The sequence below is a fragment of the Lingula anatina genome, chromosome 3 (genome assembly GCF_051362555.1).
Source record: "Lingula anatina isolate TDL-2025a chromosome 3, LinAna3.0, whole genome shotgun sequence".
In the NCBI taxonomy this organism is placed as follows: domain Eukaryota; kingdom Metazoa; phylum Brachiopoda; class Lingulata; order Lingulida; family Lingulidae; genus Lingula; species Lingula anatina.
In genome coordinates, this window is record NC_141769.1 from 28,649,644 (window position 1) to 28,662,784 (window position 13,141).

A 13,141-nucleotide genomic window follows, 5' to 3' on the forward strand; every position below is an offset into this window, starting at 1 on the left:
ATTTTTTTTCGTAAAAAATTTCATTTTTTTGAAAATTTTGGCCCATTTGACCTTGAAGTAGAGGTCAAAGGTCAAATCCAAGGGTATATTTGAAATCTACACATATGACTTTTGGAAAGCCGTCTATAGAAATTTTTCCCATAACTCCTTCCGTAGGGTAGATAATTAGCATTTAATTTTGCCATTTTTAGACAAGGGTGCATTGCAATGAGTGCCACACCCAGACCCCAATACCGACAAAGCCCAAATTTTACGTGGAACGAGTTGAGATTATAGGTGACCTAAATCCATGAGATGGGTACGGGGGCCCTTACCGTCTAGGAGGAGAAGCGGTAACGGTAGCCGTCCGGCGGAACGATCCGGACGGGACCGAAACCATGTGTACCGCCAGCGCTAACGCTGGTGGTACAATAATAATGTGTAGATTTATTCAGTGTCATATTGTGAACAATATACCAACCCCAGGAAAAAAGAAAAAAATATTTAAAAGATATTTGTGTACATGGGTAAATATCTGCCTCAGGGCCCTCTATCAGAAAAAAGCAAATAATGCAGTATCTATTATATAATATATTCTGATCTATATGGGAATTAAATATATTGCAAATATATTGCAATGACTTTTGGGAGGACATTGATAAAGTCATGAATATAATGACCTTCACTGTTTTACTTGAAGCTACTGAAGTGATGTACAGTGAAGAAGAAATAAGCCACAATCTTTTTTTCAGGCAATATGAACCTAAAATACTCCCCAACTCATAATCTAGTTAAAACTCTCCTTTATTTTATTATCAAGGATTTTCCCAGTGAGCCGTCCAGACGTCATTTGAACAGCCTCCTGCATCACCAAACAGCTTGGACTCCCTGAATTTTTGTAGGAAACTAAAGGTGGTCATTTTGAATGGCCAATATCCCCAATCCTGGGAAAAGCCCTGATTATAATACCAATAATCAAGTTATATCAGTTCTGGGCCCCATAACTTGAAAGCATTTTGCATTGTGACTGAGCGCAAGCGTCTCGATTCCATAATTCACCTATACACGCCCCATGTAATACTTTGTAGCCTCTATGTGATATCGCTATTCGCCATACGCTGTGCTTTACAGGGCCCAGGTCTACAGATGTTGCTGCAGGCCCCAACAGCATCTTGATCTGCTGCCGAATCCTACACTATAATTTTTCAGATGACATCAAAGGGAGACCGTGACTAAGAAAATGAACTTCTCACATTATGGTCTCCTCTGCTCACAGGAAGCCTTATTATCAGTTCATAAAAAAACTGGAAACACAGAAGATTAGTGAACATAGGTTTCTGAATCTGAGCTAAATCTCAGCTTTGTCATCTGTCAAATGGAGGAAACGTATCTCTGAGAACTCGCAGCTTGACACAAGGGAACGTCAATGTACAATGGCCCCAAGTTCTAAGAATGCAGGATCACTTCTCCTGCTCTGAGTAAAGAGGAAATTAAAAGAGACGTATTCTGTTCTTAATAGACATCATAGCTTCAAATGAAGCTAGGGGTGTCAGATCAGATATATCAACTAAGCTTCTGCTTTAAATGTCAATTACTAGCTAGAGAAGGGAAGTGCTGACGAGTCATTTCATTGTATTGGCACATATTGTGCCATAGTTTTATAAGGTGTTGTGTGCATGTGTGTGTGTGTGTGTGTGTGTGTGTGTGTGTGTATGTGTGTGTGTTCATACATGCAAATGTGCCTGTGTGTATCAATTTTAATGTGCAAAGTGTACATATATCTATGGCCTCATTCAGAACAACTTGATTTGCCGACTTACAGATCCGCAGATCAAAAATGGCCAACCCACTTAAAAGCAATGCTGCCTAATACCCTTCTGGTCTCCCAGCCTCCATACTCGCCACTCAACCCTGCAGGGGCTTAGCAATTAAACAAATTAAATCTCGACTCCTAAGTTTAATTGCTAGGATCCTGCAGGAATGGGGAGTGTGGAGGCAGGGAGATCAGCAAGGGATTAGGCAGCATTGCTTTTAAGTGGGGTCGGCCATTTTTAGTCCACAGATCAGTTAGTCTGCAGATGATCTGTTGTGAATGCGACTTACGTTTGAAAAAAGTTCACTATGTTCCACATACATCTAAAAAAGGTTCTAAATCAGATTCCTTTGGTCCCATTGACTATTTCCTCAATTTCCAGGCCTGCACAGACAGTTGCTTGATTGCAGACTTCAAAGGCAAAGTAAACCACGCAAAGAAAAATGTGTCATGAATTAATAGAACATCAAACCCACCATTTGACAGGCTTTTCCAATAGTTTTACAGCCTTAATACTGATATATGTGTAGCATGTCTCAACATTCATCCCCATTATTTGAATCACATCCTCTAAATTGGACTTTAATTACTAAAAGAGATACAAACAGTTGCTGGGTAAATGTTAACAAATGGTGCTGTCACTGGAGGTTGTCTTAAACTCTGCAATCAACAGGAGTGACAGATCCACAGAATCTGTGTAGAAAATGCATTGGGTTTGTCTACAGGAGCTAGGTAAAGAGGGCAGGAAGGGTGGTTAAGACCCCATTCCCATACCAAGATTGGTCTAGCAGGATCGACCCATCTCCGAGGGGATTCTCTCTAAATTGCATTCAGCTAAAGCGGCCTAGATGTCTGGCATGCCAACTCAAGCTGTTAAACGATAGTTAATTACCCCCAACAGCTTTAGTAGGCATGCCAGACATTAGAGTCACTTTAGCTGAATGCAATTTAGTGAGAAACCCCTCAGAGATGGGTCAATCTTGCTAGATTGGTCTAGGTATGGGAACCGGTTCTAAGATTCTTTTTCAGATTGCTACTGTACTATGAACATGTGCAGACACAATTTTAGGTTGTTAAAAAGTTGGAAAGATGTCTCTAGGGCATTACAAATGATGGCTTGGGGGCCACCACAGTGAGTAGAATAATGCCAAGAAAAAAATCAGATGTAAGATTTATTAAATCAAAACAAAATCATTATAGTCTATATGTGCCAGCTTATCCAAGAAATCATTTTCAATTCAGGATCTGTCTGATCCTAGCCAAGTTTTTTTTTTTTTTTCCTAATGGCATCAAGCACTATATATCAGTTACTATACATCAGCTAGCGCATCATTTTTCCAGGGTCTACAACAACGCTATTCTAAATTATATATAATTCAACTTCTGGTTTCCACAATTAGTGATCAATTAATGTCAATCACAATATTAATTGCAATATACTTCATATACAATGCATCATAACACAATACCATACAACACAAAATGGTGCAGTGAAAATACATGACAATACCAAATGATTTTGTGACAGAAATGCCTTAAATCAAAGACACAAAGGGAAAAATTTTGTTAATCTTGACATATTATTTCAGAAAAAAAAGAGGCATTAACCAGCAAAAAAAGGTCTGGGAATATTCTATCTCTGAGGGACAAGGGTGTCATCCATTAGCAGCTTATCTTTATGAAAGAACACACAGGCTGCTTCAATTTAGTCTATTGCATTTGCATGCTCAGAGCATTTTTCTGTGTTTTCCTTTCATCTCTTTTGATGTTTTGTATTTTATCTGAGGCTGGTTACACATAGTTGCCTAAAAAATCAATGTGACAGCTTTGCATTCATCTCAAACCACGGTCTTTTACGGCAGCATATTATCCTGTCACAAAAAGTGCTATGCATCACTTCAACGAGCTGTCAATCTCCGTAGCAACAACACCAGGGATGTGACACTGGAATTACCAGATGACAATAACTTACACAATTCATAAATAATTCAACCGAGAGAGACTTTACTCTTCTGCTCTCCACCAGAGGTCAGCACTGTACAGGATCACATAAATTTTTCTATGAGCGCATTCAGAACAGAGAACTAACAGATCTGGGCAGACATGCTGAAAACTATTCGGAATGGTTGGACATTTGGACCAGCAGTAATGAAAAATTTACTGGACCAAATGGATTTTTGTCGGACCAAAAATCACCCTATTCCTTTGAGACAGAAACTACCAGTAATATTAGGGTAGCTTACTTTATTTGTGAATGTGATAGGTTTGAAACAGAAGGGAAAACGCTTTGGGTCTTATATAATTTTATTAGTAAAGTCTGTGGAATGATGGCTGTGAATTCAAAATTGCAGCTCTTAAACTCTTGTCAGTCCTTTGGACTGACTAAATCCAATTTTTTACTGGTCCAGACAAATTTTGCTGGTCATGACAATCGGACCGACAGTTTCAGCATGTCTGTCTGGGGATCAAATATGACGACCCACTCAAAAGATTGCCACTTAACTCCCGATTAAACATTGACAGATTCCTCGCGGGGATTACGCAACAAGCATTCAAGTGGGCCAGTTTCCTTTTTTTTATTTTCTAAATATTTTTAAATTTTAATTATTTATTTATTTTTTATGTTTTGCCAATTGGACACAAAAAATTTCATTAAAAAAAAACATCTTGGATGTACGAGTACTCATTATATAAGGACCAAAAGATTATTATTAGACATATTAGAATATAGCATATATCATTATCTAAAGTTTTTAGATAAAAAAAAGTTTACACTAAGCCTTAGGCTTCGTTTACATGCAATGTCTATTTTCTAATTTCTATTTTCTATTTGTGCTATCTTATGATCACGGTCTGTGCCCTGAATATCCCGCCGCGTAATTACTGGCAGCGCGAGCCAGTTACTTATAGTAACTTATAGTAACTGGCTCGCGCTGCCAGTAATTACGCCGCGGGATATTCAGGGCACAGACCGTGATCATAAGACATACCGCAAATAGAAAATAGAATTTAGAAAATAGACATTGCATGTGAATGAAGCCTTAGGTTGTTTTAGCCATGTAATGACCATGACAGATATAACTAATTGATAAGGTAAGATACATCTGTACGATATCCTGTGAATCAGAATTTACCAATCAATCAATCAATTTAGAAAAAAGCATGAAAATGTTATCAACATTTTACACTGTCAACATAATAGTTCCCAAATTGTTTATCAAAATGCAGCCCACAACACAGTTACTGACAATAATAATATCATATGACAGACAATTCTAAGTCTTTTCAAGGCTCTATGGTCAATTATGCCCAAATTTCAACAGAATGTAGATTGTTGAACCATTTTTCAAAAAAAAAAAAAAAAACATTTAGCAAATTCCGTTGGGATAGCAGAATTTTTCTGACTGTGAGGAGGAAAGATTTCCATAATCACACAGACAAACGTCCATGGAGTTATCAATTTCTATGACACATACGAAAATGTTATCTGTAAAATTTCTCAAAAAAATCAGAAATCAAGGGAAGTGATGTGAACTGCATTAATCTACAGTTAGCCTTAATAATCCCTGACATATACTGAGATGAATCATGTGTTCATTTCACACCTAATGCCATTAGTATGCATTAAAATTATACCAACTATGAAGCCAACTGCATTAAATTCAATCCTCATACAGTATGTTCTTCAGCTGTATCTTATCACATAATACGATCGAGGAGCATTTATAGCTGCCAGCTCATCACAGTGTTAGAGTAATACATTCATTTTTAATAAACAAGGTCAAACACCCTGAGATTTAGATATTTGACAATTTTAAAGTTCAAAATTTCATTTCAACAATTTGAAATGGTTAGATGAATAACTGAAGACAAAGAGGGAGAGTCCTTGGCACTTAACACTCCATGCTATTGGTTTCATAAAAATCACAATACTTCTCCTTTGATGACCAGAGTCACCTTCACTTTAATCATTTATTTAAAAAACTAAGTTTTTCAAATCTTTCTTTTTCATAAATTTTCTAACATCTATACCATCGTTTTATTAATTCAAGACTCCATGTGGGCATGAACTGCAATTTTAACTTTCAATACAAGTGAAGGAAAAGTGACTTAATTTTCAACTGCATATCTAAGTCATGTAATGATTAACATATGCAGAATTTACTTTATTTTGATAACAAATATATCCTCTGTGACTAAAAGAAATAATGAAACTACATCTTTCTTGGCCAGGTCAACCACAAGCCTTGGTACCAAACTAATCTCCACCAGAGTTTTCCTTTTTTTTTCCAAAATTCTTCGCTGGACAGTACAGAAAATTGCAGTGAAATAGCCGATGAAATATCTACAGTGAAAAAATTTTCTGTGACTCTGCCAGATGCTAGCATCTCCTATAGTAACCTGTTGTCACTATTAATTAAAGCAAAACACTAGTAGACGAAGAAGCTAAAATCACCTGCTCTATCAGCCTGTCTGCACCTGGTCACAATCAACATACCTGGTGGCAGGTGTAAATATAGCAGCCCCAGGAGGATTATGCCACAAAGAGCAGTTTTCCTAAATCAAATTTCAACACTTTGTGTATGAAACGCACACTCCCCATGGTGAGAAAATTAAGACTGATGTTGTTTGTCGTAAAGAGCAGAGTTAACCGCAGCAGTTTTACTGATAGTATTGTATGCATTATATACAGAACATGTGTGAAGTTTTACAACCAATGAAATGCCATGTTGGAATGGCTTCAATTTTACTATCATAACTGCTGTAACTTTTATTGTTTTCTTATTAAATAGCAAGCAAATACTTTGTAGGTTTACTACCTAAAAATATGCCGATAACTTCTGTTAGACATACTACCAGAAGCAGAAACTCTTTGAAAGCCAAAATCTTGCTCTACTACAATAAAGTATAAAATCTATTGCAAGCCACTAAAATAATTCTCTAAACCATAAGCAAATGGCCTCTTTCACAAGCCACTAACATAATAAATTCTACTAGTTCCAAAATAAACTAGGATTTGCTTTTAAATTGAAACAAACTGTTTGCTCAAGTTAGTCAGTAAACAAGACCCCCTACGAAAATAATAGCAGTCAGTGCTCTGTCCTGCATTTCCTGGAAAAGATAAAGATCCGTGCTGTGCACGCTGCAATGCAGTCGTTTGTCTTGGATTTTCTACCTGCATTACGCATACATGTACATGATAGTTATCTTTAAACTGACATAAAATGTGCTACTCATAATAAGTGTCTTTAAATGAGGTTTTGTTAAAGAGGTAGCAATGAATGGTTCCCGCTTCCAGCTGATTGTGCTATTGTGCTACTACTGGCAAGGGTTGTGCCATTGTGTTAGTTGTGAATTGTGTTAGTTGTGAATTTTAGTTGTGAATTGTGTTAGTTGTGACAGTCAAATTGTGCCAACTTACCACCACCAGGTTCCACATCTTAGCTGCCTGTGCCACAAATGTTGACACCCCGCTGCAACCTGTAATCAGCATAATCTTAGGAGGCTGGTTGTAGAGTAACTCGTACATCTTGTTCATGCCGAGCCCAGGGGTGCACTGCAAGCAGACATAAACATACTGTTACAGATCTCACTGTGTTAAACAGGATCTCAGTGAAGTGGTGCCGATGACATGGGGATTCATCCACATTACCTGATTTACAGCACTTCTAGAATTAGGATTTCCTACAAAATACTCCAAATTTGTATAAACAATAATATAGTCTAAAACATATATAAACAGAAAAATCTACAGTATTTCACTGCTGCTTATTTTCAGCAAACTGCTTGTCATAAGAAAAAATATGCAACATGCATTTTATGTATAATGTACCAATAAACCCTAAAACAATAATTTGGCAACATTCCAATGATTTTACTCAATAAGTATGACATCATCTTCCGAAGATCCCAAAATCAATCAACTTGGCTTCTTGATGAAAAGAAAACAATTCAAAGATCAAATGTCATCAAACGCGGGGTCAAGACACTGGATACACAAGGTCACCTGTGGAGAAAACAAGATGCGCACTGCTGGATATCCAGGTACAAGTTTGATGTTAAGAAACCGAAGATAACCAAGATCTTTCTCTTTATGAATATAAGAACTTAATCCCCCTCCCTCTCTCTCTCTCTCTTCCCACCCCATCCTTTTCCTTTTTCTCTCTCCGAGTCTCTCTCCTTAATTATTATACACACTAGTATGGGGTTTCTAATCTCCTGCACAAAATGATTGGGATTCATTGTAGGGACCTGACATTTAAAATGTCAATGTATTAGGTCTGCCAGTGACAATTTATTATCCTGTCTTCTATATCCAAGTACAACACAATACCAATGAATGATTTACCATAAATCTGTACCTGGGCGACAATATCATTTTTTAACTTTTTCTCACAGTGGCATCATACACAGTCAGCATGTTATTATAAAGATGTCAAGTGCAGTAAATGTCATGGCTGATATAAAAACCAAAGAACTTAAGTTCGATTCTGCTGATAAGACAGGTCCCTGCGAAGAATTGGTCCAGATCCCTTTGGTCAAAGAAGTGGTCCAGATCCCTGTGGTCAAAAGGGCGTGGTCCAGATCCCTGTGGTCAATGGGGCATGGTCCAGATCCCTGTGGTCTATAGAGAGTGGTCCAGATCCCTGTGGTCAGTGGAGCGTGGTCCAGATCCCTGTGGCCAAAGGAAAGTGGTCCAGATCCATGTGGTACAAGGGGAGTGGTCCAGATCCCTGTGGTACAAGGGGAGTGGTCCAGATCCCTCTGACATCTAACGGGTGTGGCCCAGTGCCCTGTGATTATCTCATCATTATTCAACTTTTGACTCAATAAGCACAGTAGTCTTAGATCATTTTTTTAAAATCAATATTCTTGCAATGGAAAGAATTTATTTAAAATACTACCCATAGTTAAAATAGTATCTTCCAATCAATTATCTGTGAGAATGTGTTTTCTGTGTGACTTAATTCTCCTGCTGGGTGTAAGAGAGAACAAAGATATCAGAGCCATATATACCACGGATCAATTCTGCTATATATGCCATCATGTCTTCAGCTCTCAAAGGGGGAGGTTATTACAGCCAAACCAGATCACATTTTCAACAGTTTTTGTTCAAAGAGCAGCTACAGAAGAGAACAGCCTACTCATCAGTCAGGTTTGAACAAAGGCCAACAAATCTACTGCAGTTAATTGGCCATGTTATTCATTCATAGCAATCATGTTAATTGTGCAGAAATGGATGTTTTCCAACACTGTTGTATTCTGTTGGCTTAACTAAAGGCATCAAATATTAAATACCAATGACTGCTATGATTAGGTTGAATCAAGTGCGAGAATACATAAGTGGCATTTTTCCATTTTCAATATGATGTGTGCTTGTCAATGATCTGAAAAGGAAAGCGCTAGAGAAAAGACAATTCCGAGCTATAGAGAAATATCTGTAGCAAAATCAACTTCGGTTGAATTATTAATACCCAAATCCAATAAAAATTCCTTCCTGCTCTCTTGTGTTACATAACTCTCTCTCTCAAGGATAAAGCTCCTTACAAAAATGATGGGCTACATTAGCAATAATATGATGATGTTCCCATGAAAACCCATATTGATGAAATTGATTTGTACACTACGGGAGTCGAGTTACAGTCACTGGTCAAATAAACTAAATATATTGCCTAATGGACTGCTCTAATGTTATGCTATTTTTTCTTCTTTTTTTCCCAGAAAATTAGTAATTTTGTTGGAGGTAGCTATAGATGACATATGCTATCTAGCCTACATTCCAAATGTATTTTATCCATAGTACTCGCATATGGTTCTAATAACTGTAGACAATACATTTAAATTAATGCAACAACTTGAAAATTGCATTTTTTTAAACCAAGTCCACGAATGTGAAATATTTTTGACTGATTTACACAAACAACTTCATTTAGTTAAACATAAATTCATCCTTACATGCAGCCAGCAATCAGGATTTCATCTATATACATGTACATGTATGTGTTAATTACTCAATGTCGTATTTTTTCTTACATCTGTTGAAATTATTTTGAACTTACTAATACTCATGTACAACTATGTGTAATTAATTTTAACTACATGACTATCACCTAAGCATCTCTCTTTTGAATATCAATTTTAACAGATTATGTTGACCCTTTTTTAATCTAGTACAAGTTTTAAAATGTGCAATGTATGTACAATGTACTGTACATATTATTCTGCCTTTGCTTTATTACATTTCATAACAAAATTATCAGTTTTAAGTGCAAAATGACATTGAATTTGTACAGATAATGTGAACACTATACTTTTCCCTCATACACAAAGAACAAAAAAAATTTGACGAAGAATGCAAAATTAATCGAAATCATTCTGGCGCCAGTAATTGGAGACAAACATGCCACTATCTAACAGATACAAAATCAATACCAAACTCTCTCACGTGAAAAGGGAAAATAAATCATTGTCAACTCAGATTCAATGTACCTGTATATTTGCTCTATATGTATACTCTTTTTTTTCCAGACAATGGAAAATATCAAACGACATAAGCAGACGTGCATCTAATTGAAAATGGTAGGAGGGGGAGGAGAATGGGAGGTACTGATGGATAGCAATCGAGTCTTGCATACTCTTCAGATCAGGTGTATGCTGCAGTAATCAGATTGCATGGCATCATGCTGTGAACTACATCCCACCGACTGGAATACCTGCCCTAGCTCCTTCCCCCTAGATTACATGTACAACCGCAGCTGTGTGTAATCTTGATACAGAGTTGCCAATATTTACCACTATATTTACATGGGTGATGCCACTATATGCCAGTTAATGAAGAAGTAGACAATCAAATTATCTGCCGGTGAGCTCAATAACATTAGAGAGATCTGACTGCCCATGGCAAAGAAAGCGTTTCTCACATGAATCGTATGAACTGAACAATTCTACTGCTCACCAGCCCAATATACACATTAGTGATCGAAGCTGTTGTGGATAACAGGCAAAAGAGTAGCAGCCAGTGTATTTTAACATTTGACATTATACATACAACCAAAATTTGTATGTTTTCTTATTAAAAAACCTAATTTTGAATAGAAAATGTTTAAGTCACTGCGTGCGCAGGGTGAAGTCAAGAAATGAACTTGCTGTGTTTACTTGCACCAAAAGTGTCTGTATAATTGTGGTCTCCATCCAATCACTGAATGGTTTATGATTACACGTGTATTGTCAGAGACATGAGACAATGATATTTCATGAGAAGTTGCATGACTGTATGATTCCCTGTCTGTCTCACGTCACTCCCAATATTGGTCCCAGCAGGGAGTTGGGGGGGGGGGGGGTTCAAAAGAATTGCCTTTTTGGGTAGAACAGGTCCACTCTGAATACAAATTTGATCTACTAGCAGGTTCTATTTCATTTTTAAAGTTGGGTCAACTAAGAGGCTAAAAAAGCCCATTCTTTCAAAGAAAGAGCTCCCTCACCTCCCTCTTGTGAAATTGCTAGCTACAGCCCTGCTCTTGATCACTATAAATGTAAATTTTATCATGCACTTCATCTTCAAATTTTTATTTGAGTTTACGACTACTTTTTTGTTCAACTGCACCTATACTTTCATGGCATTCCTCACTATTGAAAAATAAAAGATCTGATATATATGGGCAAAATTAAGGCAGTGATGTTACCACACAATTGTTGTACCCAGAAAATTGGATACTAGAAGATATACAAATATACTGTACAAGTCTGATCCACTTCATGAGAGGATAATTATGGATTGTAACTTCGATTCTAGATCCCACATTTTTTCCCACTCTGTATGTGGACCCCAACAATATGTCAATTTGAAGTAATACATCTAGCCTGGGTAATTTCTTGTTTAGTTTACATCTTCTTCAAGCTAGTCAATACATCACAAGTAAAAGCAAAGACCACTGTGATACCCTGATCCAAGACAATAAATCTCTGTTCAAAGATGAAAAATAAAATATCATCCAATCTTATTTAATAGCCATAAGATGATACACTGATGTTATTTCTTCACAATTATAGCCAGATTATCGACAGAAGGCAGTAGATACTGTAGCACATCAAGATGTCTGCGAATCAATCAACTTACCCAAGTTGTCAAACAGAATAAAGACCCGGTACTCTGGGTACTTTGCAATTCTAAATCCCTCAAGATTTCTCACCCCCTTTCAATATTCCCCTCTCTCTGAGTCGACTTTAAATCCTCTTTGCCATCATCATGAATAATTGAAGCAGGAGGACCCAATAAGCTCTGCTCCTGCCTACAGTTTATTTCGTGCATTTCTGGAACATGGATGTCAGTGAACGAATGGTAAAAGGGCCTAATCAATATCGGTCCATTACTCCAAATCATCTACTTGAGTAAAATGTTCTAGCAAATATGATTACAACAGATAAAACGCTCTTGGGGAATGTTGCTTTCAAATAGTCCATGTTAAATTTGGATGATTTCAAGGATAAGAGAATTATGGGTACAGAAGTTAACTGGACGATCAGTCGTGCAGGGCTAGTCCAGGGGTTATTCAGCGGTCAGTTTTTTGATTGGATGGCTTAAATCAGATTCTGTCAACTTAAGTTACGGCCCTGGGGCAATGCATATAATGAAAGAAAACTTAAACATACTAGGAGCAAAGGGGAAGATAAATGTCTTCAAGTAATGTATTTTCAGAAAATGTCTCAAAGTATAATGGACTAGAGAATCATCTGCGTAGCTTATCTGCCCATGAACCTGCCAATAAAAGGTAACCCAAGGACATCTTATAACACCCAATTATGACTGTCACTGTGCAAAGAATTCATCCTAGCCATTAAATCTCAAAATAAACCAAGAATAGTTCAAGCAGCCAGAGTCACAGAGTGACAGTTGTATTAAGCTACTCCTGTACATGGCTACGTGCATCAACCATAGTAATTTAATTCACTTGCCCTGCATAAAACTTTAAGAATTTATTATAAATATAAAACAGAATAAATTTAAATATTAGTACTACCAGCAATTGCTGTCCAAACAACTGAAAACATAGTGCTGTTCTCCTCTTTGTCATTTGTTATAAACCAAAAATACATTTTAAAAAAGGACAATAATGCACATGCAGCAATATGTCAATATCTCAACTTTACTGTGCACCAGGGGCCAGTTGGATGGTGTCATCATTTCTGAATCCTATACAAAAATGCTGACTAAATGCTACAGAAATGTGCACAGAATAAGCCAAAGAAATGTATGTGAACAATATTATAGTAATTGTAATCATAATGTACAGTGATTGATAAAGCAGAATTTTTGTTTCAGTTTTTTCTTTTTATCCTTCAGATTTTTCT

The 13,141-nt window shown here is 36.9% G+C and overlaps 1 protein-coding gene across 1 annotated transcript in view; it reads right to left on the minus strand.

The window, feature by feature from the left end:
* Positions 1-13,141, minus strand: part of LOC106174988 (gamma-aminobutyric acid type B receptor subunit 1) — a 37,251-nt gene that overhangs the window by 15,523 nt on the left and 8,587 nt on the right. The window contains exon 2 of the mRNA XM_013556783.2: positions 7,215-7,349. Within this exon, the coding sequence (XP_013412237.2) occupies positions 7,215-7,349 (135 nt within the window). The remainder of the gene's footprint in view (positions 1-7,214; positions 7,350-13,141) is intronic.